The sequence below is a fragment of the Anabas testudineus genome, chromosome 17 (assembly GCF_900324465.2).
Source record: "Anabas testudineus chromosome 17, fAnaTes1.2, whole genome shotgun sequence".
In the NCBI taxonomy this organism is placed as follows: Eukaryota; Metazoa; Chordata; class Actinopteri; order Anabantiformes; family Anabantidae; genus Anabas; species Anabas testudineus.
Genome location: NC_046626.1, coordinates 10,780,873 through 10,805,540, shown reverse-complemented (window position 1 = coordinate 10,805,540; position 24,668 = coordinate 10,780,873). Strand labels below are relative to the sequence as shown.

Genomic DNA, 24,668 nt, shown 5'->3' with positions numbered 1-24,668 from the left:
TGAAAGAGTCACTGATTTGCTTGATTTTCCGTAGGGAGACCCAGTTTCGGGCCTCTGACGAGACAGTTTGACTTTACACGGCAGGTTCAACGGAGCTAAAATAAGCTCATAATTAGAAATGACATGCTGTAAAAATACACACATCATGTTTCCTTCGAAAGTCCATATGCAATACTGGAGAAAGTAATGACTCAGTATATAGTAGGCACTAAACATACATGTATCCATGGTACATGTTAAACTTTGTTGAATTTGTGTCCCTCCAGTCTAGAGGGCATTTTGTTTTTTGCATCAGTGATGAGGGACATGTTTTGTTTTTTTTTCCACAGTGTGCTGCAGGAAATGTATCGTACAGTGCACACAGCATTATTCATTTGCCAAGCAAAAGGCTGTTTCGAGGCTGACAGATTTACGGGCTAAACTTGTTTAACAATCCAGTTTACGAAGCCATATGAGGGGAGTGCTGAGAGAATTATTCGTCTCGATGTAAATTCCTTATTAACAGCTCTTGATCAATTAGTGTGAGGTGAAAAGGGTTCACACAAAGCCATATTACTGCCATAAACTACTCATCGAAGCTCACAGTTTATTCAGAATAATTAAAAGTACAGTCACTTACTGTACAGTTGTATTTGTAACGTGATCAGAGTGCTTCTTCTTTTTATGCAGTCTTTTGAATTAAAAGCAAATCGGAGAAATGTGAAGAGGGGTATTGTGATAAAGTGGTTCTGTACAGGGGAGGGCTGAGGAATGTTGAAGGAATGTGTGGATATTCTGAAGTGGCAGTGGGAAAATAATGAACAACTCCTCATAGGGGGCTGAGAACCACACACAGATGTGACCTCCCACTGTTTCTGAAGCCGACATGGAGGGAGGCGCTGCCACTCTGATCTGATCAGCCATACAGTAGAACCACATAAAACCTGACGAGAGCCGAGGCTGGTTAACCCAGGGCTATTTGCGCGGATCAAAACTCAGGGAAAGGCTCGTTGCCTCGTTGGTTTTGAGTGTTTCAGTTTCATTCTTGAAGCCAACGTCACTCTCAAGGTCACTCTCAGGAATATACCGCTCCCTCAAACACTTACTTGCACAGGTATTCATCATGAGAGGTCATCTGAGCCTTTTTAATTTTGTCACTGCTTCCCGTGTGTTTATGAGTTTTCACAGCAAGAGGCGGATGAGGAGAGTGGTTAATTTATCCTCTAAGACATATGACAAATAGAGGAGGTGAAATATTTATATGAGAGCAGCATGCAGGCAAATGAACAGCATAGTTAGATGAAGTTGCTGCCAGATGGGTCCAGTCTACGACTGTGGACGAGGGCTTGATTCAGTGCAGTCCTCCCATCTAATAAGGTTGAAGAATGAGACGCTTTCTTTCTTTCTTTTTGATGACTTCATAAACTGCTGTTTGTAAAAAAAAAAAAAGACTCTATTAAGTGTCCATCATTCAGGTTTACATAGTGTTGCAATTAGATTTCATGCACTCCATCATGTTGTGGGGTTTTTGCACTGGATTTCATCATCTTGCTAAAGGTGCAACCACGATTGTGCACAAGCATGGATATATGGCTGGAATGTGCTCTGATTACTGAGAAGAGAAAGTGTCAGGATGCCCATAGAGACATACAAAAGCACAACGCAACACACCGCAGGGGGCATTTTTCATCTGTGACAGTGCCTATTTACAAGAAGAACCCCAAGAATTCAAGCATCGGACCGCATAGGCCACTGCTTGTTTTCTCACAGTTCTAACCCTTCCCTTCGCACCCCTCTCTAACTCCAACTGTCTGTTTGTTCTGTTTCCTCTACTTCATCCTTTCCACTTCGAATGTGCAATTCATCTCTGCTTCTTCTCTCCCTGCTCACTTCTCTGTCAGTCTTTCCATATCATCCATCATCATATTCTCTCCCTGCTTATCTTGCCTCTAAACCGCACACCCCGCCTTGCAGATTCTTTCACTATTTCCCATTTTTCTCCACAGTACTATCTGTCTACCCTTTGAACTTGCCATCAAAATGTCCCCTTTTTTCCGTCATCATCTATCTCTGGCAACTGGGGAGGGCCCTGTGTGTGGAGATATGCAGATCTCCTGTTTGTGGAAGCTGTGTTTGCACAGACAGGCAGCCATGAGTAAATGTGATCAAGGAATGATGTAGCATTGCAAAAGATCAGAAGAAAAGGCAAGAAGAGAGGGAAGCTCTGTGTTTTAACATGAAAGGAGAGAAGAGAATAAAAGATAAGAAGGAAAGACAGAACAACTGGTGAGTAATCTGTGCATACTCTGGTGAATGTGCTGATCTCAGGCTAATGGTTGACATAAAAACCCAGAAAAGAGACAGAATCGATGCTATCTTTAACAGCTCAGGATGGGACTGGTTTTAGGGAGACACTATGATCCCCTCCTAAACACTGATTACATCTGTTGAAACAGCACACTGCCTTTTACATAGAAACCCCGCTGAGTCCCAGCAGTGGGCTCTGCACACTGGCCATACCTGCAACTCTTTATTTAAGGTAATTGGGTAAAAAACTTCAGTGTGTGTGTGTGTGTGTGTGTGTGTTCTTCCAAGTATGACTGTGCCCTTCTCTTTTATTACCGATATCTGAAAAAGCTGAACTTAAGGATGTGATGGGCAACCCTGTACTATAATGATAAACATGACAAGACTGTTCTGTGCACTGTTTTAGCACAGTTGCAGTCTCTATACGCGTGTCAGGAAATAATCAGTCTGCCAAATCAGTTTTTGTTGCCAACAAGGATGCAGCTAGCTCTCAGCGTGGATTTTAAGGGCCGGTTTTCCATGACACTTCTCTTCCTCTGCATTTATTAAAAAATGCAATGGCAAAGTCAAAGCCATCAAAGTGATTTTAGTAATGTTTAACCTAGTGTGACATTTTGAAGTCAGCACAGTCAACTCCAAATGGATGAGTTGTTGTGACCAAGCCCAAGCAGGAAAAGCCCAGTTGTTCTGGGAATCAAAATGTCTATGTTGGAGTTTCTGTCTCTGAAATTATGCGGATAAAGATTGTAGTAGCTGGTGCCATCGTCTCCCTGTTGAACTGAGTAGTTTTTTCCTAATAAGCATCTTTGTATAAATCTAAGTCAAGTCTATTTAGCATTTGATGGGAAAACAATATCACAATAACTTTTTTAACTCGTGTATCTACTGATGAGTGTTTTTGCTTAAATGACATGATCTGACATCAGTAGTATTTCCGTATATGATACGATGTAATTTTCCCTTGAAAACCTCATCACGCCCTGAAAATGCTCACCACATAATTGCTGCATATGTACACTAAACTGACAGTTTCTTAGTTATACAGCCTCTCACCCCATTCTCCCTTTGCTGCCATTCTGCCTCCCCTCGTTTGCTGGCTCCTGGTCTCCCGAACTTCCCCCAGCATCCTGCTCCTCATTAGAAGTCCTTTCATGGTCAGAGCCAATAAAACTTCAATGGGAGGCAGCCTGAAGAAAACATGGCTGTTCTGTGGCCTTACTGAGCGTTAATTACATGATCTCCGTGCCAGACAGTGGAGGGCCAATCAGTTCCTCCAGCAGCACTGCCGACCTATAGTCGCATATGGGACACAGTCAGACACATAAACATCACACACTCACACCAACTGCCTGTCGCACAGAAGAAATGTGCACAGACACACATACATATAATACAGGCAGACATATTATCTCTCACACACACACACACCTTTAGGCCACTAGACTTATTAACCTCTAGCCACATGTGCTTAACTCTGTCTGGTATTCCCCTGCAGCGAAAAAGAAAAGTGAAGCAATGGCATTACACATAATTAGAAAGTGGTTTCTGTCTGCTGTGTGGCACAATTACACAATTCTCAACTTTAGCAAAGTAGTGCCACATTTACCCTAGCACACACACACGTGTCCACACATCGTGGACACACTTGATACTGGAGAACGAAGGTGCAGTTTATGTCTATTCATTTTGGTGTAATAATGGGACGCCAGTGTAGCTGCTTGTCAGTTAGTGATATGCGAGATGGTGTCCTCTTTTGTTTAGACTCATCCAGTCATGAGGAACAGACTAATTATAGAGTAACATTTCCTAATGTATTCATAAACAATGCCTCCTGTCATAAATAGAATGATTTGAAGGCAGGAAATGACTGTTCTTGCCATGTGGCTCTCTCCTACTCTCTGCCCTCCTTGGTTTTATTTATTTTTTCTCTTTGTTTCTCCCTTTTGTTTGTCTGTCTGTCGTGTGACGGCCAGTTATTTCAGGCCACTCTGGAGTTTTTTTTCCATGTGTCACTGTGATAATGTGTGGCGGCATCTTCTTTGGCATGCATCTCTCCCACAGGAGGGACAACATCAAACACAGTCTGATTCGGTTTCGCACAGTGAGGTGACTAAAGAGCCATTTTAAGTGACAGAACTGTATGGCTCTCCCAGCTATCACACACGACATTACACAACAGAGGCATTTAATCAGCTGAATGTTCTGGATTTATGGATTACAATAAAGTTCAGCTGTGGGGTGGTATGAAAAAGACAAAAAGGATAATTATTGTATGTACTGGCAGGGCATAGTGTGTCATATTGAAACATGAAACATGTTACTCTCTGTTTCCATTCTCGTGTTATTATCCAACACATGCAGTACACGTACAGAAACTCCGACAATGAAGTTATTCAGCAGGTGACAGGTGCACTGGGAAGAGCACAGAGCAGGCCACGACTTGCTGGCGCACGTACAGTGGAGGAGAGACGCGCACAGCACTGACCTGCACTGCTGGGTGGGGGACCTGGGGTCTAAGGCACGCCCACAGTTCACCTGTGACACCTGGCTGGTGGAGATCAAGCTGTCGGGACCCGTAATTGCGCATTCCTACACTGAGAAACCAGACCAGCTGATGTTACGCCTAACAGCGCGCACACTCAACAAAAACAAAAAAAAAAGAAAAAGAAAAGAGAACTGAACCCATAAATCAATTCCGAGAGTGGAGTGTCATTCTGAAACATGTCTAAAAATAACATTTAAATGGCACAGAATGAAACGGAAATGGCAGGAGGATCATGAAACCTCTCTCTCTCCCTCTCTCTCTTTCTCTCTCTGCCTCCCGCCTCCTTCTCATTCCACACAGTGGCAGCGCTGGCACAGCATCGCTGAGAAACCCTGAGCTGGAAACGAGCTGCGGTGGCTGCCTGCGCGCACCTCTCCACTCAGATCCCTGTGCGCCGTCATAGCCGGTAGGCTGCACAGCGTCGGCGCGACAAAAATGCTATTTTCTGCCCTTTCTTAAATGATCATTATTGGCTGGAAGTGCGTAACTCTAAATCTATCCATGTCTTGCTTCTCTCGCTCTAGGTGAACCAAAACCTCCACTGTGGCCGTACGCAGGAGATCTTGAACTTATCCCGGTGCTGCGTGAGAAGATACGGTCATCTGGGGGGGGGAAATAGCCACATAAAGCCCCCGTCCTGTCCCCAGTGGCTGTGAAGAGTGAAGAGTGGGAAGAGTCGCTCCTTTTTTTCCGTGCAGCAGTGCGGTGAGGGCAGCCACACACTTCGCAGACGCACCAAAAAGGCAGGAGGGAGAGAGGAAGGTGGAGGATATTTTACGCACAGCAGCGCTCAGTAGCCCCGTTTTCACACGCTGCCACTCAGTGAGAGGCTCCTGCTCCGCTCAGGACTCAGCCGCTTCACCTCTTGGTGGGATTTGCACTTGACCATTCAGCTGGGATGGATTCCCTCATCATAGTTACTCTGGCACTGTTCTCTCTAACGGCACCAGCCTATGGGGACAAAGGGACCAGCAAAGCCCGGAGTTGTTCGGATATCAGACAGTTTTATAGCGGGAAAGGATTCTCCCGGGACGGTGTCCCTCAGTCTGAAATATCAGGTGAGCTCTGTTTAGAAAAGCTACAAGTCTGTTGTGGTTCTGTTGTGCGCTGCCCTCTGGACTAAATCTGATCTTTACCAATGAGCCCCACAATACCTGCAGGTCAATAGATTTAAACTGTGCAGTAATGTGATCATTAAATCCACAGTGACATCACAGTTACTTTATAATCCCCACCAGAATCCTTATTTTAATCCAGCATAGGAATGTTAGTCTATTTCGAGGTGACATTTGCACCTGTAGTAGCACCATTCACTGTAAATGCCTCTTTGTAAATTAGACATAAAATGAATCATAAAGTTAGTTGGTTCACAAACTGCTCTTTGTGCTCAGCGTGGCCTTCATGTCTTGTTAACCACAGGCTTGAAAGGGACTATTTTGTATGGTTTGTTTTGTTGCGAGTGGGAACAGCAGAGGCATCTGTCTTCATGGCATTTAAAACCTGGAGTCAGACTCATTTTATATCACATGTTAAAGCAGGGGGGGGGGGGGGCTCTAGCTCCGAGCTATGTCTCAAGATGAAACGCTGCTTGGTTGATATGTTAAGACAGTGGAGACGTGTCACAGACAAAAAATATTCCAAAGTCTACAACATATTTGGAAACACAGATGCAGACCTGGTATCCTCCTATCTCCGGATCTGTGTCACTCTCAACTAAGCTGCTATAGTCTTAAAGACACTCCCTGATCTTCCCTCTTCTTTAAATCATCTTGTTTTTGGGTAAGAAAAGAAGACAACAGCCTTCCTGACAGCCAGTCATCTGACTGTGTGCTGTAAACCACACAGATACGATGCTGCTCACTGTGTCATTCATGGTCTGATGTCAGACAGTCACAAGCCCCTCTGTAGTTAAGTGTGCCTCCACTGGAATGTGGTTCCGTGCTTTCACACATATGATCCCAGACACACACACACACACACACACACACACACACACACATACACAGGGTTTACTGCAATTTCAGGTTCCACTGTAACAGTATCATACATGCATGGACAAGACAGGAGACTGTACATGCCAGCACAACCATTTCCTGTGGACAGACGCCTACATTTTTGTAAAGTTTTGTTCTAAAATTGTGAATTTATAGAAGTTTTCCAAATGTAGAGAGTAGAAACAAACATTAATGTTTGCAGTAATTAACATTTTCTAGATTCTCCATGTTGTCCAGTTCAATTTCCACAAAGTGCTACACTACTGCGACAGTAGATGAACTCTATGTTGTTGCGTGTTAGTACAGATTGAACGGTGCTAAAATGTAGAAGGATGACTTTCTGCAGTATTCACCTAAAGGTCACACACTCAGGATGGTCCTAAAGTAGAAGCTGCTCTATTTTCTGACACGGCACGGGATGGCTCGACAGGAATAGCGTGTGGGTTTTGCTTTTCACCCGATTTCTGGTGTTTTCCTGAGGATCGTTCTCAGGTTTCTGATGATCTAGTCTATGCTGAAATGTGTCTAAAATGCATCAGTGGATCGTTGCCAGCGCGTTTATGTAGAACATGACATCCAATGCAAAGATGTACAGTAGATCTTTCCCAGTGATTAAACTGATAAGATGGGAGAGATTAGAAGATTTGAGGGTGGGGCAGTAATGTGATGAAACTGTTAGCTCGTGTCATCACCGCCATACATCATGAGGCAGTTAGGGCCAAGTAGTAACCGGACACTTCTAATTTAATTGATTGACCATACTGAATAAATCATTTGACGGAATTAACGCCAGCCCTGGTCCCTTAGAAATCTCCTTTTCTTCCAAATGTCTGTAATCCATAATGCTCTAAAGAGCAAATCTGTCTTGCCATGACACCATCTATCCCTCTTGATTCAATCGATGATGTGGAGCTTACTTAAGTCTGGGCTCAATGTATTCTCAGTAAGAAAGAAAATAGGGGAGCGAGATCGAGGGCCAGGAAGAGAAAGATAGTAAAACAATACAGAAAAGAGAGACTAGATGAGAGAGAGAGGGAAGGGGAGATCTGGGTTCGTACATCGACAGGACTTCTCCCAGTGTCCCCGTCTCTGCTCTCAGGCATAAATAACCGCTCATACACTTGATCCTGACATATTAAACACCTTAGTAAAATATGAAAGCTTTAATTTTATGCCTCCAAATTATGAGCCATCTGAATGTTATGGGTGATCTCATGACATTTGCAGAAGGAGATTTCCTGCTGTGATACCAAGGCTTGATGACCCTAATGTATCAGCTGGGCCTGACTCAAGGTCACATGCTGAGTACATCGTCCTGGTTCAGTCTGGGAGGACGACTGCGTCCCAGCTCTGAACATGAAGTCCAGTTGCAGCATGTTCAGATCCCTTTCAGTACCACTGCAAAAATATACAAATGCTGTTTCCTGAAAAGTTGGGACACTGCTTAAAATGTAAATAGAATGGGAATGCAGTGATTTGCAAAATCATTTGAAACCTAAGTTTAAACACTGAAAAGACAACAAACAAATGTTGAAACGGTGGAATTTGATTGTTTTAAGAAAACCAAAAACTCAAAAAGCTCATTCTATTTTTGATGCCAGCTACATGTCTCAAAAATCTGGGACTAAGTTCCTGTTTATCACTGTGTTCATCACCTCTCCCTTTAACAACACTCACTAAGTGTTTGGGAACTGAGGAGACCAATTGTTTTAGTTTTCCCCTTCCCATTGTTACTTGATATAAGATTTCTACTGTTTATGGCTTCCTTTCTCATATTTATTACCTCATAATGCCACAATTGGTTTTAGCTGGTGTCAGGTGTGGACTGCACAGGCCAGAACATCCCCAATAATCAAACAATGAATGTTTGATAAATACATTATGTTTAAACCTCTATTCTTTTTTAAATGAATTACAATATCCACTTTTCTAAATGTGTGGTGAAAAAGGAAGAAATCTGCGACCAGCCAAATTCCTCCATTCCGTATCTCCCATCTTTGTTTGATTATGCTCGGCCAGTGGTGACAGAAGATTTCTAGATATTATTTTCACATTGATACGCCTCATAAAACAAACTGGATGGACCCCTATTCTTAAGTAATTTGCCTTAGAGAAAAAAGCCACTCAGAATAAAAGCTGTTGAGTTAAGGGGGAGTTGTTTGTTATCATTGTGTTGAAGCAGTGTTTACTTGACCATGGGAACAATGTCAGTTGAGCAGAAATGAAAAGCAGTGGTTCACAAACAATCACGTAAACTGACTAATGCTCTTAAAATGAATATGATGATTCTAGTGTGACTCCACTGAGCATAATCAGTTTTGGAAACAGCTTTTTTGTCGGTGTGTTTACCCAAAATCGATGATTGATTTTTATGAGGCTCATCTGTCTCCTCTCTGAGCTGCCCCCTCCCTGTCCCACCCCATCATTACAGTCTTGATGACTTATCTTTTTGTCTTTCAGGGGATGACATTCTTCATCTCTCTGTTTTTCTCTCTCATCAGTTATTAAAGAGGGGCGCCAGACGCTCTTTGAAAGCAGCTGGCAGCCAATGAGTGTTAGATGCTGAATGTCATAGAGGCCTGTACAAAGGGACAAGCTGCATGAGACATCTGCAGGAAGGCTGGTAACAGTGTGGTACGGCCCCGGCTTTCCCATGCTGCATCTGTGTTGTTGTTGATTGCTGGTTGGTATAGTCTGACTGTGAGTCGCGCACTGCTCTGAAGTGTCATCCCTAACCAGTGTTTGCCTAATGATACAGTGGGATTGCTGCTTACCAGGCCTGCTAGGAACTGTTGTTGACCAAGGACTGGCTTGTGGCTGGAAATATGGGCTGATCAGTATGGTAGCCCACAGTGAAAAGTATGGGAAGCTTTTGAACTCAGTAACTTGTCTGTGAATTTGTGTACAAGTCTTCAAATTCGTAATAGCAGCATTGTAACTAAAACAGAACATAGGTTTTCACAAACTGAGCAGAAAAATCTCCCTCGGCTTTCGCCTCTTTGACCGATGGTAATGATCAGCTAATGGCTGCTGGTGTATTTGCTGCCCTGCTCGCCGCTTTGCAGCCAGAGGTTAAATAGAGATGGGAGTCCACAGTCAGCATCAAACATGACTGGCTGGTTGGGGGGAGAGGCTGCAACATCAACAGCAATATAGCACACAGTGGAGTATATTAAAACGTGACTGCTCGATCACTCTAAAAACATACTGGAAAAAGTGCAAAATATTTCACAGTGATATTGTCAGAAGGGTTATTGAGTTGAGTTGTAAATCTTTAGCTTTTCTCTCCCGTAACGAACCCCCTATTAGAGGTGGACTTGACTCGATCCGTGTCCCAAACCCGTGACAGACAGATGGAGGCGACACAGGAAGTTCCCACTGTGATTTGAAGGTCAGCACACACACTTGAGTGAATTGTGCTCACGCTGTTCCAATGTTTAAACTGAATGTTCTCGTCTCACGTAGATGACAACATGTTATATATTTGTCATCCTTTATTCACAAGGGAAGGGCTTTAGGTTTTAGTGGAGATTATGTTACACACAGTGCATTAACAGTGAAACTTTCAGTAACCAGAAATAGTAAAAGATGTAGTGGTGCTACTGTGGCCTTTCTGGACAGTAGCCTTATCTCCAACCCATTAATGTCCCCGGTGATGTGCTGTTCTTATTCTCCGTATAGTGGATAATTAATTGATCGCACTGAATTACATATTGCTGCCTCATGAATGGAACTCATTAAACTGACTTGGAGATAAGAGCGCCAAGGCTTATTTGAAGGTTAATGCTGGCATAAAGCCGCATGCATCTGTTGGTCTTCCTCTTCAGAGAGATTAAAGCAAAAGCAACAGTTGTTTCTATATCACAGTGTGCAGGCTCATAACTCTGCAGCAGTTTAAAGTGTGCGAATCCCTGTATGTGGGCTCGTGTCGGTGCCTGTTTGTGCGCGCGTGTTTGCGCGCCTGCCTCTGCGTATGTGTGTTTTCCTACCAGCTGAATATGCTGGAGTTGTTAAAATGCTGAAGTCAGTAAGAAGCCTCTTGAAGCATTAAGCCATAATGGGCTGCAGGGAGCATGAAACAGACCGCAGTGTGTTTGATGTTCACCATAGAAAGACAGATAGAGAGAGAGAGAGAGAGCTGATGGACTGCTGATTGTGACTTGGGTCTCCCTGGTCTGCATAGTTTTTGTTGTTCCTGCTTCGCCCTCTGACAATGTGTAAAAAAAAACATGGATTTAAAATGGTTAAAAGGAGACGGCCTCTGGTTGCGTTTCCTTACGTAGTTGTTTTCATTCTCGTCGCTGTTAAAAACATCCAATCTGAATGTGTTTAGCTGCTCTGAGCTTTGCATAGTGTGTGAACAAGAACATTGTTAAGTATGACAAATTATTTTCCTTCATATCCTCTATGATTCAATTAGACAACATGAAATCCTGATGATTTTCCTCACTGCGTAACACGGCTGATTGCTTTTGAGAACTTGCTGTGGCCTTGACAAGAATCAGATGTCTTCGCTCAGACCAGCACGCAGCTGCCGCCACCTCTCTCTCTTCTTCTGCCCCTTGTGTCTTTTGTTCTCCATCACTTGTCTAATGTGGGAGTAGAAGTTCACACGTACACCCCTCCCGTGGCAAGCACACACACAGATAACAGCAGAGGCCAGTCCTTTTTTTTTGTTTTTGGGCACCACAGGGGGTTTGCAGTGTCATTGCAACAGGCGTGTGTGTAAGTGTGTGAATGTGGCACGGTGGGCATGTGTGTTGTCACCCACGGATGGTCTTCAGAGGAATTGGCTGTGTCAAAAGGAGAGTTTTTCTCTTATTAGAGATAATCCCTGTCACTTTCTCTGATCCTGTGTGTGTGTGTCGGAGGTTGGGTGCAGATATGTACCCAATGTGTGTAAGTGATGAGATGAGAGGATATTCATTTGTATGTGAGCCACACACGTATGCACTCTGCGTGACTTCTAAAGTCATAGTGGGAATGTTCCTGAACCACTTCCTTTCTCTTTGCTGTCACTGTGTGCTGTACGCGCTTTCACTGCTGCCATTTTTGTTTTGCTCTTTCGTCAGTTATGTAAATGTGTGTGTGTAAGTGTGTGTGTGTGTGTGTGTGTAAGTGTGCATGCCCTGGCAGGCTATTGTGGTTCATGTCCCCTCCAGCACAGATTTCTATAGAATAGGTACGCATCTGAAGCGACAAAGAAGCGGCTTTAGCTCGCAGCTTGGCTTCACTTTTGCTCCAGATACCTCTCTTCTTGCCCACACGCTGCTAGACAGATGGCACACACCCAAACCAGGACGCCCACTACCATATTAAGTTAGGGCATGCAGTAGGAATATTACAGATTGACACACCCTACGCTGTCACACACACATTTGCACTGTCTGCAGCTGTGGACTGGAGTTGGGTGAATTTCGTTCTTTGGCCAAGACGTATCCCAGTGGGGAAATCCTGTGGCTATGGCACTATGGCAACAAATTCAGCAAGCCCACAGGGACAGACAAACACACATATGGGTTGTTCTTGTTGAACCCTCGTTCTGACTATTTCAACAAGGGTTCATTTCTCCTGCCAAACTTAAACATTCTCCATTCTGTTGCATGTTAAAGTTTTCAACTCAGGATTATTTCCATTATCAATGAATTTGTCATCTGTATTTTCGATTAGAGCAGCAGTGATTAGTTAGTTAAGTGATTAGTCAATTTACACAAATTTAATCTATCCATCCATTATTCTAACAGCTTTTCCCGTCAAGGGAGTGCTGGAGCCCATCCCAGCTGTCATGGGATGAGAGGGTCACTCTGGACAGGTCACCAGTTTAGCACAGGGCTGAAAAACAGAGACAGACAGCCATTCACTTCAACATTTGATAAAGCAAATAACTGATTAATTACATTTATAATAGTTTAGTCATAGCCTGTTGCAGACATATTTTCAGCTAATTGTTTGGCCTATGAAATTTAAAAAACAAAAACAAGGTAAAACATGCCCATTGAAAACATACATCCATCATACTGCTCCACACCCAAAGGAAGGGGACATATTGAAATACTTGTTTGAATTACAATCCAAAGATTTGTAATTCACTATAAGAACAGAGAAAAGCAGAGCATCATATTAATAGAGAGCAACAAAAAGTATAATTATGTATAAATTAAATAATTCTGATGAATGAATTCTGCTTTACATACAGTGTTAATAATATAATATAATGTAATATAATATAATATAATATAATATAATATAATATAATATAATATAATATAATATAATATAATTTTCTACTTGCTTTCTGTGGTTGTGCTTTGCTATTAAAGTTTCCTCTTGCTTTATTTCCATATTAAAACATCCCTTTGCTTCTAGCAGAGGGATTCTTCCAGATTATATAATACGGAGGAGATTATCAGTCCTGAATCATATGAGCTGAAAACGCCTCTAGATGATGTCATCAGGAGGTGTGCGGTGACAGTATTTTGCATTATTGTCTTTCGTAAAGCTCAGCTAGCAAATGGATATTCCTTGATGTAAAAGCCATTAGACTTTTGTAAGTTAAATATAACAGAAAAATAGATATTGAAGAGATGATAGATTCAGTCTGTATATGAAAAGATGATAAAATCAGTACGGTGTCATCTAACCAGCGAATCCCTGTGTCCTGCGTCTTGCTGCTCTGAGGCCTGGCACACACAATACAGATGTAATAAAGATAGAACACACATGCGCAGCAGCACACGCGTTCCTCAACTACACACTTCCCTTTGATAAGCTATAATTTTCTGCCCCGTTCAGCAGTGGCCCTTTCGTCCACACACACTGTGTTATTAATGCTATACGTGCAGCTCCGATCCTCGCAGAATAAATCAGTGGAGAAGTAGCTGGACGAGTTATCTGACTGTTGGCATGCGGTATGAGTTCCTGTATCTGTGTGTTTGGGGCAGATATCCCAGGTGTTTCAAGACTTGTGAATATCTTCTTTGTCTCCAGTTTCCCTGAGGTGCAAACATCATTCTCCATAATCTCCTCCATACCAGGAGCATGTTTCCGCACTCTGGATGCGGAATCGTTTCCCGAGTTATATCAAAGCTCTCTGTCTCTTGCAGTTTTTCCTTTGAGTTTTTAAATGCATCATTTTATAATATTTTATCAAGTGGATCCACACAATAGTGTTATTTTGCTTTATTGTTGCATGGCATTTCTAATTTCCTGAAGATTCTTTCTCTCAACAGGATAAACTGTTCCACACTAGTTCCTATTATCATAATTATTTTCTCCTCTTTTTCTCCTTCCCTAACTTGTATTTGCCTTTGAGGCTTTATCTTGCGCGTTCTCTCACTATCTGCTCCTGCAGAGGAAGTTGTGAATTCATTTATTTTTCATGTGAAATTGCTCACAGATGCTCTCTAAAACGTTGCTAGTTTGTTTCTGGTGCTTGTTTGTGATTTTTATGACTCCACATCTTTTTGATCTAATTTTACCAAGCATTTTATTGTCTGAACATTAAAGCCACATGTTTCAAGAATATAATTTGAAAATCCCAGAAATCTTCACATATGGAGCTGCACACGGTTGCTGCCCAGTTGCTCCTTTGGCATCTGGGCTTTTGGGAAAGAGACGAGGGAGTAGGAAAGTGAAGTGTTCCCCTTAAAATAGGTGAAATCGCCGTGTTGTTTAATGTCTTCGCGGAGCCCAGCGCGTACAGTTTTTCCAGGCTTTAGCACTCTGTGATTGTACTGCATGCCTGACGGTCCATCCGGTACATTTTTTGGGATCTCATATATATATATATATAATTGGCTTAAAAAGCAAAGATCCTTGGTCACTCCATAATACTAGTTTTGCTAGCGACCAGAATACCCAAGTGAGTTCCTTCATAGCTCCCTCTCCCAGTTTGTGGTGAAGCCACTTTCCTCTGTTCTCATCTCCTGTTGGATTTTGTGCTTTCTAAGCACATTTTCCTGTAATTAGATAGTGAGATTTGGTTTTATGTGACATCAGTTCTCAAAAGTTATTTGTGGCTAAGGAAAGCCCCCGTAGTTTATGGTGGTTTGCTTATTTGGCTTGACCGTGCATGGCTATTTAGATTTGGATGTAGAGTGACTGTCTGAAGATGGAGGATCAGGAATGACCAGAGGATTACTAAGCCTTATGAGAAGGAGGGTGCACAAAAACAGCTCATAATTACAGGGGGGGATATGTAATTACTGTCAGTTGTCATCCTCATTGCTGGTACTGCATTAGCGTTTTATTACCGAAAAACTTAATTTGAATTCTTTTTTCCACTTTGCTGTAGCCTGTCTGCCTGTTTTCCTCTTTCTCATCTCCATGTGTGAGACCATGTGACTAACTCTGATCAGATTTTTGTTTTCCTTTTTAGACGATGTTTCTAATACAATACCACAAATTTTACTTATATTGTCAGTAAGTAACTAGCAGAAGCGTAATAGTTGGAAATAAAAGTTTGTTCCAACATGTTAAATATGTTTCAAAACTTTACATTTATTCTTGTACATTTATTGCAGAAATTAGGTGAATTCATCATTGCTGTGTTTGTGAATCTGCTAAAATTAAGATTTTACAGTAAAAAGTGTCATCTCTGAAGTTTTCTTGTATAAGAAAAAGCGTATTAAAAGTACAAGCTTAAAACTGACATTCACTTGTACAGTACAGTACAGTAAATGCACAGGGGGGGGGGTTGATACTGTGCAAATACACATTATTCTTTCCTCTGTCCTCCCAGGAGGGGTGTGTGTGAAAAAACAGTGAGCTAATGAACTTGAAATGACAATGACTTATTTAGCTTGCCTTGCTTGCACTCAGCCGTAACAGAGGGCATTTCAGTTGGGCCCACTCATCATCGTTTCATTCTTCTCATTATTTGCTGTGCCTTCATTGCACCCTCACTATTTTCATCTCTTCTTCCTCTCCTGCAGAGTCTTCTCTCATAAATATTTTATATCTTCCAAATGAACTCTGTCAACCCTGTCTTAGCGCATGGCTGACTGGCTGCGCTGCGTGTTTTTAATGTGTATAATGTTATTATGTACAGTATGTGTGTTAGTATGTGTACAGCATGTGCGACTCTGTATTTGAGTGGAAACTGAAATGTGGATCATCTGTGAGTGTCTTGCTGCGTTACTCAAATGCACAGACCTGTTTCGGCTTGTATGTTTTGATAATGTGCACAGAAGACATGTTTTGAATATTTGTTTTTGGGTCTGTTGGACATGCTATTTCCATCAATCGCCTGCTGGCTTAAGCAGGATTACATGTAGCACATACTGTGCATGCTGGATACATGCTATGTGTACATAGAGCTGCTGAGCATTATGCCACTTAGCAAGAGCAATAGGTATAAACAAATTCATTCAAATAGATCAGTTTGACAGCAAATGGTAAGAAGAAACAAAAGCTTTTATCGTGCAATCTTCGTCACCTTAAACCTTAACTTTAGCCTGAGACGTAAGCTCAGCAACCCGCTTGCCCACAGAATCCTTATGCCTTCTCTGTACAACACGCGCATCTGTAAGATGGTCATCATATCATTTTTAGGTGCAGCCTGTCTTTACCCTTAATCCATTTTTAAAGAAGTCTCAGCAGTGCACAAGGTGATTCAATAAGTGCCCCATCCTGCAGCACTGGATTTCAAGAGGAACCCCTGACTCAACAGTGTATATTAGAAGGATTTCTTGGGGCCTGAGGGATGCAAGGTTCTCTCAAGCACGTGCAGTTCTTTGTGTGTATCAATTTCATATGGTTATTATTACTTTTTTGGTATTTTGTGGTAGAGAGGCAGACAGGAAACACGGGGAGAGAGAGTCCAGCTGGACTCGAATCATGGATACTGCGGATACATGCACACGAACCATTACGTTTCCAGTGTAGTCCCACTTTTTATTACCTTACTGGTGATTGTAACAGTACATGTTATCTGAGACAGTCTCAGATGCCATTCCCCTATTTTTGTGTCTGTGTGTGCATCTTTGCGCAATGATCTTGTTTGAACTAAAAGCCTTCTCTTTAAATCTTTCATGCTCTTCCCACCATCTGAGCTAAAGAGAGAGGCAGACATGATGCGTAGAGCTTAAAAAGCAAAAGTAACTTTAACCCACTTTCTGTTTCATCCTGTCGTCCTTAGTTTTTGTGTGTTTGATCTTAGTTTCGTCTCAACACCATTACATCTACTCTATACTCGCACACTCATCGTAGCATTTGAATTCAATTCCATTTTTCATCCTAAGCATCCGTTTGTGCAGTTTTGTGTTCATGTCTTCTGACATTAATGTGTCCTCAAATAATCTGACTATGAACATCTAGATCATGCAGCAGCAGCAGCAGTAGCATGCATACCACACTGTTTGTCCCTTGTTTGTCCTTCTACCTTGCACCCTACTTTCCCAGCAACTCTTGGGCCTTGGACATCACTCAAATTGAAATACAAATCCTCTTGGGCGGTGGAGACAGTGGGGCTCAGGTTCTGATCTGTCATGTCATGTTTGCTGATGAATGGCCAGGGCCTACAGGACTGGATCAGCTGAACCAAGGAAGCAGGGCTAGTGGAGAACTCAGAAGATCTTAGTCATGATTGATACCGTGTTGTAACACAGGGACATTTTTTCATGATGTTACAATTTTCCATAACTGAGTGTTAAACATACTGCACATTTTAGGTTGATCTCTCCCCATGGAAAAAAATGAAATGCTTTATTTTATGAAAGCACAGGTTAGTGAACCTACTGTACTTCCTCTGCCTCAGCTATGGCATATTTACCCTTCTTTGCAATGCTGCTGTGATGCAGACAGAAAGGCAGCGAGAGTTGGATGTTTTGCACTGGGGTGTTTTGTAAGGAGGGTTGTGAGCTCACTGGGACGAACCCTCAGTGTAGCAGCTACTCTCTTCTTCAATCTCCCATCCCTTTTTTTAGACTTTGCCTGTTTGAGATATGAGTTGAGAGTTGTGTCTTTGTTCCCTCCCGCCAGCCTTGTACCCTATCTTCCTCTTTTCCCTTTGGCTATCTTCAGCTTTCCCCACCTTCTTGTAGTCCCTCTGTGTCCCTTCACATCTCTCTTGGCTTAGTTCCCTTGATTAAGCACAGCTGTTGCGCTCATGGCAGACCCCTCTTTTTGTTTTTTACATTGTTATATAAATTGGCTGGCCATCTATCTCAGACCCTGGCCCCGCTGACTTTGGGTGACGTCACTGACGGTTGTTTATATCTAGGACACAAAACTAATTCAGCTGTGTCTTCTGACTGCTGACGCCTTTTCATTCTACCAGTACATAAATATGTGCATGTGTGTCATTATATGTGTATTCATTTCAGTGTGCACCAAAATAAAAATTACAAACTGCTTCACCATTCCTACAATGTTATTATCACTGACTGTAGATTTTAATTTTCATGCTTATGGAAACCAATAATATTGAATTTGTATCAATGTATACAGGGTATCTTACAGTCGGGCCATGGCGGGCTGTGCTGAGACATTGAGGTGATGGGAACTTAAATCATTTGCCATTGTCTGTGTTTATCTGCTACTAGCTGGGCAGGAGCAGAGCTGAAGGGTGAGATGACCTCTGGAGTGGGAGAGTACAAACACACACACACGCACACACACTTGTATTTTGGCTCTTAGTTTTCCATTCTGCATATTCACTGAGCATACCATATGCTTTAAAACCACTCGAGGCCTGATGGACTCATAAAATTGGTTTCCAAAAAACATGTTACCAAGATGAAATTTAATGAGTGGTTGGCTGTGTGCTTTTGCTGCTTTCTCAGACAGTTATGTGGTGACACTGTATTGCCAGTATGGGCTGCATAAAATATTTTTTTTTTCTTGTGTGGTACACGGGATGTGTTGTGTACATTTAAAGCATTTTGTCAAAGGCTAAAGTGATTTGTCAGAGATTTAGTTGACCCGTCAAAAAGAAATTGCCAGTTTTATAACAAATACTTTATTGATCCCATGGGGAAGTAGTAGTTGACCGATGTATCCTCATAGTGTCATATGGACTATATATATATAGACATCATGCTTCTTCCACAGTATCATACTGTAGATTTACAGCATAACTTCACTAAATTCCTTGTCACCATTGTGACAGGAAATCACTTTCAGTCCTCCTCCTGATGAGAAGAAACCACTGTCATGCTTCCTCTCCTGCCTTTACCACCTTTTACCGTATTGTTACCTTTTCTAAAAGCACTTCACTCTCTCAGTTTGCTGCTGTCAAATGGGCGTGGAAGGCTTCTCCTATGTGGAGGCCGAGCAGCTCCTCTGGATCTAAGTGACATGTAGCAGTTGTTAGAAGAAAGGTAGCTTTAACCGTTCTAACTCTGCACCGAGCACGTCACCCATTGTGCAAATTATAGCTAGGCCTCTTCTCTCTTGGGAACATAGCGCCTAATGCACCATTACACTGCTATAAATACTCCTTTTCATAGACCATGCTCTCACTTTCATTGTTAGGTGATTATTATTTTATTTCTACTTACTGTCAGGGGCTTTAGTGCACTATTAATGCCCATTGTTATTGGGAAAAAAAGGGAGCAGGGTGAAAGAGAACTCTCGCTCTGATTATTACCTAAGTTAAATGCAAATAGATGTTGTCCCACTTCACTGTTCGTATAGTATTTAAATCCAGCTACCCTAAAGCTTCTTTCACTGATTGCCCCCAAGTAGGTGTTACCCAAAGGAAATATATAAAACAATCTTCTTTATGCTTTTGTACTGGTTAATTAAAAGCGATGGTCTACACCTTTCATTCAACATTAACATTTCCGCCTTAATGATGAGGGGTTTCTGCCTGAGCTTTGTGCATTTTCTGTTCTTGTGCAGGTTGTGACCAGAGGAGGTGCTGCTGTTTGATTAGTTGTCACCTGGAAACTAGAAAGTATTTTTCTGTTTGTTGCTTGCAGATATTTAAAGATGCTGAGCCCAGTGAGATGAAATAAAGTGAATGCTAAGACATGGGCACACTGAATTATGTATTTTCTTAGGAAATCCGAAACCAAACCTGTTTGACTTTGCCGGCCTTTTGTGTTCATCGAACATTTGAATCATTTCACTTTATATCTTCTAATACTAATAACACACAGAGACATCAGCAAGTGCAAATTAGCATTAAGATCTTAGTGTCTTACTTTGCTAAGATTAGTCAGGAAGTGGAATATCCTCGCCATGATTTCCTCTCCACAATAGCTGAGCTGCGTAATGAGGGATAAACAAAAGAAGAAAAGGGAAACCAAGGACTCTGCAGCTTTTCTCTGACCACTAACTGTTTACTTGTGGATTAGATTGGTATCTCTACTAATTGAGTTCTCTGGGAATGGCACACTCGTGATGTATCCCACACAACCCCGGTCCCTCAGTGCACCCATGAATTCCTGGCATCCGTAACCATCTGCAGCCCAGCGAAACACATTCACAGCAGCAGGCTCAGATGGCTAAGTGTCCCCTTAACTGCTGCAAAGTCCATCTAAAGTGAAATTGTGTTTTCACTCGGCAGTAGTGAGCTTTTAATGAAATTTTTCAGGTCGTGAAAGAGGAAATGGATGGATGCAATTCAAGGCCACACGATGTGCCTGTGCCTGTCCTTGTGGAGATGCGCATTTGTCTTCTTGTCAGAATTATATTGTCTCAGCCTTGTTTAGCAAACAGAATCTGTCGCGGTTTAGGATTTTTATTGCACCTCTAGGTGTTTCTGTGGTCTGTATGTAGTTACTGTATGTGTGTGTGGAACAACACAGAGGAGATATCCGCTTTTATGAGCAGGTTGGTCCCTGTAGTTAAATCAGCCTGTAGCACTTGTAAAGGCCTTGACTGTGCACTATAGCAAGTATTGGGTGATACAGACATCTGCCCTGGCAGTTAACTGGAGACTACCGCTGTAGTTCTTATTGTAAATGGAACCCATCGTGCAGTCTGGAGACAGCGACTTAATAAGACCCTGTCAAGTTCATGTTCTTCCTTCCTTTTTTTTACCTCTTCTCTTTCACCCAGGTCTTTTTTCTTTCCCTAGCAGACATTCCCAATAGGGACCACTGGCTGTAAGTTCTTGCAGCCTCTCCACCCTCCTCTTTTCTATTCCCCTTATTTCTAGCCAGCTTTGATGTTCAGTGTCTTTACTCTCTAAAGCAACGCTCCTGTGCTGCAGTAAGAACGCCCCGTCTCCCACCCCACCCTCTTCTTTTTTCTCTCTTTTTTTTTTTAAATGCTGGACGTGAAAAGAAACCTGCTCTTCATACCCTGGATTTTCTTTGTGACAGGAGTGTTCAGTCAGCTGTTAGATAACCAGCGTTTCACTCTGCGTTAAGGTGAACTTCTCCTTTCGCCTTCATTTTGCTGCTTGTAGCATGAATCTCAGTCTCGCTTGCGATTAACACAAGCAAAAACCAAGGAGACAGGTAATTAGGAGAAAAGGTCGATTCCAAGCTCACTTTATTATATTTTCACCTCTAGTGACAGGAGCAATAAAAATAACATTAAGGTTCATTTTAACAGTGCAAAACTGGACGTTCAGGATTAGCCATCCTGCAGTAACCCTTTACCATCACTTTTAGCTGAATTAAAAGAATAAGAAAATAAATTTGACTTGTCACAGAGATATAGCGTCTAAGAATTAGAATTGTAAAAAGAGTTTAACATCTTAGCCCAGACATTATGAGTTTCAGAGAATAGCGCTGTCAGACCCAGTTCTCTCAGCTCATGTAGATCAGAAACGTACTGTACACAATGCCTTCAATGGGAACATGTATAAACCCAGCACCTGTTGTATCACTGCACAAAAGCTTGACAGATGAAAGTGGAGGCCTATCCTATGACGTCTGTTTGCACAAACGTGTGTTAGTTTGTGCGACTCGTGTTGACCTTTTTCTCTTTTAATTTTAGGCAAAATCCCCTCAAAGATCAAATGGAGCATGAGCTGACACGTTTGCTTTGGCGTAGCTCTGCGGTAGCTGACAGATCTGAAGTTAATTAGAAGTGGTCTTTTGTCCGTTGACTGATGCCAGTGCGGAGGGATCTGTGTGACGGGCATGGGCGGAGGACACAGGCTGGGTCAACACAATGGTGGACTTTGTAGGTGGATGTAATGCAGTGAAAGGCTGCACGTTGTCAGACAAGTGTGGGCTTCAATTCATATATTCCACTCCAATAGTCTTGAGTATTCATAACACCTTCTCACAGCTGGATGAAGAGGAGGTGCTAGAAATCAGTCTTGCAGGAAGCGATGCAGCATAATGGACTGTATTCCCTGTAAAAAAAAATATGGTTGAGAATATTTTTGGTGAATAAGATGTATTTTAATAAGGACTTAAATGGGAGTTATATATTAGAGGTCCTGATAGGCCTCACAGCTGCATTCAAAAATAAATATTTCAACTGGACTAATACAGTTTGGGAGCAGTTCCTCATTTATGTGTGTGTTAAGTAGCGTCCTAGAGCCACTTGATTACTTCGTTACCTTACACATGTTTCACAGTGATGATGCCACTTCTGTAAACACTGTAGCTCATGTCTACCAGTACTTCAGTCCTCTCTGTCTCTCGTCCCCTCTCGTACCCTGTCTGAAAGTAACGTATCCTTCTCTACTCTCATCCTTTCCTCCCCCTCCCTCCCTGGTTGGGGGGATAACATCTACTCCTTCTGCTAAAGCTATTGCCCTATCTGTCTCCCTGTGGCCTCCCTTTTGGCGCTCAAACTCGCCCTTCTTCTTCTTCTGCCTTCATCTTGCCCCTGGAAGATAACCATCTAGCTTTTCAGCACAGGCCAGATCCTTCTAATGACTATTTCCAAAGATGGAGGACAGTGGGGGAGCTTTGTCCAGCTCTTGCTGGTGCATTTTAGCAGCTGAGGGGAAAGTCTACACAGCAGCACAGAGAATGACATTTAATTTAATGTGTTAGCAAGTTGAAATAAGATAAGCCTGCTGTTGCTTTAAATGTGACCCTTGCTCATCATCTCTATGCTAATATGACACCAGTGCTTACATGGTTGACTATGTTTGCTAATTTGATAGTTGTAAAGCTTTGCAAATCCACTGCAAGGAAATCAAAGCTAAAGTCAACTGTGAAGGATTAGATCACAATGAAAAATAAGCACCGCAACGGCCGGCACACTGGAGCCATCAGAGGAGCATCATAACAACTTTTTGCATGCTGAAGCACTGTTTTCCTATCAGACCAAATATTGAATTTAAAGGCTGAAGCCGGATACTCTGGTTTCACACTGCTCGCTGGATTTTTTGGCAACTGAACAAAATGAGGGGTAAATACAAAAGAGATGGGGCATAAAAGAAGAGACAGGCACAATCAGATTTTTGGAAAACTGATAGAGGACAGTAGCAAAATGCATGGTCAAGAAAACAGAGAGGAGTGAAACAGAGATTCAAGCTCCATATTTTAAGTGAACTTATGCAGGAAAGAAGACATCGTGAGAAACGACTGGAAAACATCTGAAACTTTGAAGTCAACAGGCACAAACCCCTTAATAGCGTGTGAGCGAGTGATGGAAGAAGAGGAAAGGAGGAAGACAGAAAGCAGGAAGGCGAACAGCAGCAGCAGCTGCTGCACTTCCAAGTTCAGGAGTGGAGATTTGACAAGCATTTAGTTTTTCTTTTATCAAAGAACCTATGAAAAGCGTTCTTTCAGGCCTGGAGTGAAAGGGGGATTAGACAGAGGCGTGCCGAGTAAAAGACACAAACATTCCTTTACACATTTGTGCATTTACCTGTCAGAGTGCTTCTTTAAAGCTGCTCCCACATGGGAAGTGGGCAAAAGTTTTAAATTTTCAGGGCTTAAGCACTGTCTGTGAAAAGCACTGTGTCCTTGTTATGGGAAAAGCTGCTCATTTTTATCAATTCGATTGTAGCCAAATGTTTCCGTATTGTGAATATGATTGTCCAGCAACCGTCCCCACACAATTCTCAGTTCAAAAATAAATCATGCTGTTTTTGGAGTGTATTGCACATCCTTTTCTATTCCTCTGAGTGTTGCATTCTGAACTTTTAGCATTAGAGTTGCACATCATTTCCAGGCCCTTCTGGATGTAATTCCCCTTACAGCTATGGTGAAGAGTAATTTGCTGTGGTTCTCGCTGATCTATCTGCGAAGAATGCTTGGATTGTGCTCTGCGGAACATAAATTCTCAAACTGCACATAATCTGTCCACTGGCCCTGTCAGCGGTGCGAGAACTAATGATTTTTTACATCATTAAGCTTGTTCCAGTGCTTGAGGGGTCATTGTGTGACCAGTCAGCCTTGCACTGTCACGCTAACAAGTGCTAACCCATGACAAATTCAGTATTATTTGGGGTGTTGGCTATCAGTGGTGGAATGTGTGAAAGTCTTTTTTGTTGTTGTTTTTATCTTCTACTTTGACAAAGATCAAGTAGTCCAGTGTGACCCAGTCCAAATGAACCTCATTCCAGGAAAGGCCTTTAGTGTTGGTTCCAGTCGAAAAATATTACAGCTCCATAAAAGCATGTGTGAGGCCATCAAGGCCAGCCGTAGCTACTGGACACTCGAGAACGGTCAGCCATTGAAAAACTTTGTCTCAGACATTTGCTTTATTTTGTACATTTTTATTTTATTTATTATTTATTATCTATGCTAATTATTGATATGCCAATATTATCAACCTTAAGTTAAGTTTAATTTAACATATAAATAATATAAAGGCTAACCTTTTCCCTCAGTGGTGGTGATCTATCATTGCCAGTTATCATGCACAGCTGTCAGGACACAGTACTGTGTCACCACTTGGGCTTTGTTACCACAAAGAACATCTCGTGCAACTGACCTCTTGTAAGATCAATGAATAAGTTCTAGCTCTTATTT

General features: G+C 42.2%; 1 protein-coding gene across 2 annotated transcripts in view; it reads left to right on the top strand.

The window, feature by feature from the left end:
* Positions 1-5,132: 5,132 nt before the first annotated feature.
* The window catches only part of gpc1b (glypican 1b), a 54,369-nt gene continuing 34,833 nt past the window's right edge, over positions 5,133-24,668 (top strand). Inside the window, exons 1-2 of one of the 2 annotated variants that reach the window (XM_026373719.1) lie at positions 5,133-5,237; positions 5,356-5,889. In XM_026373719.1, the coding sequence (XP_026229504.1) occupies positions 5,730-5,889 (160 nt within the window). In that variant the 5' untranslated portion in view covers positions 5,133-5,237; positions 5,356-5,729. Of the gene's footprint in view, positions 5,238-5,355; positions 5,890-24,668 lie in introns of those variants that run through there. The other variant, XM_026373720.1, reaches the window with a different exon arrangement.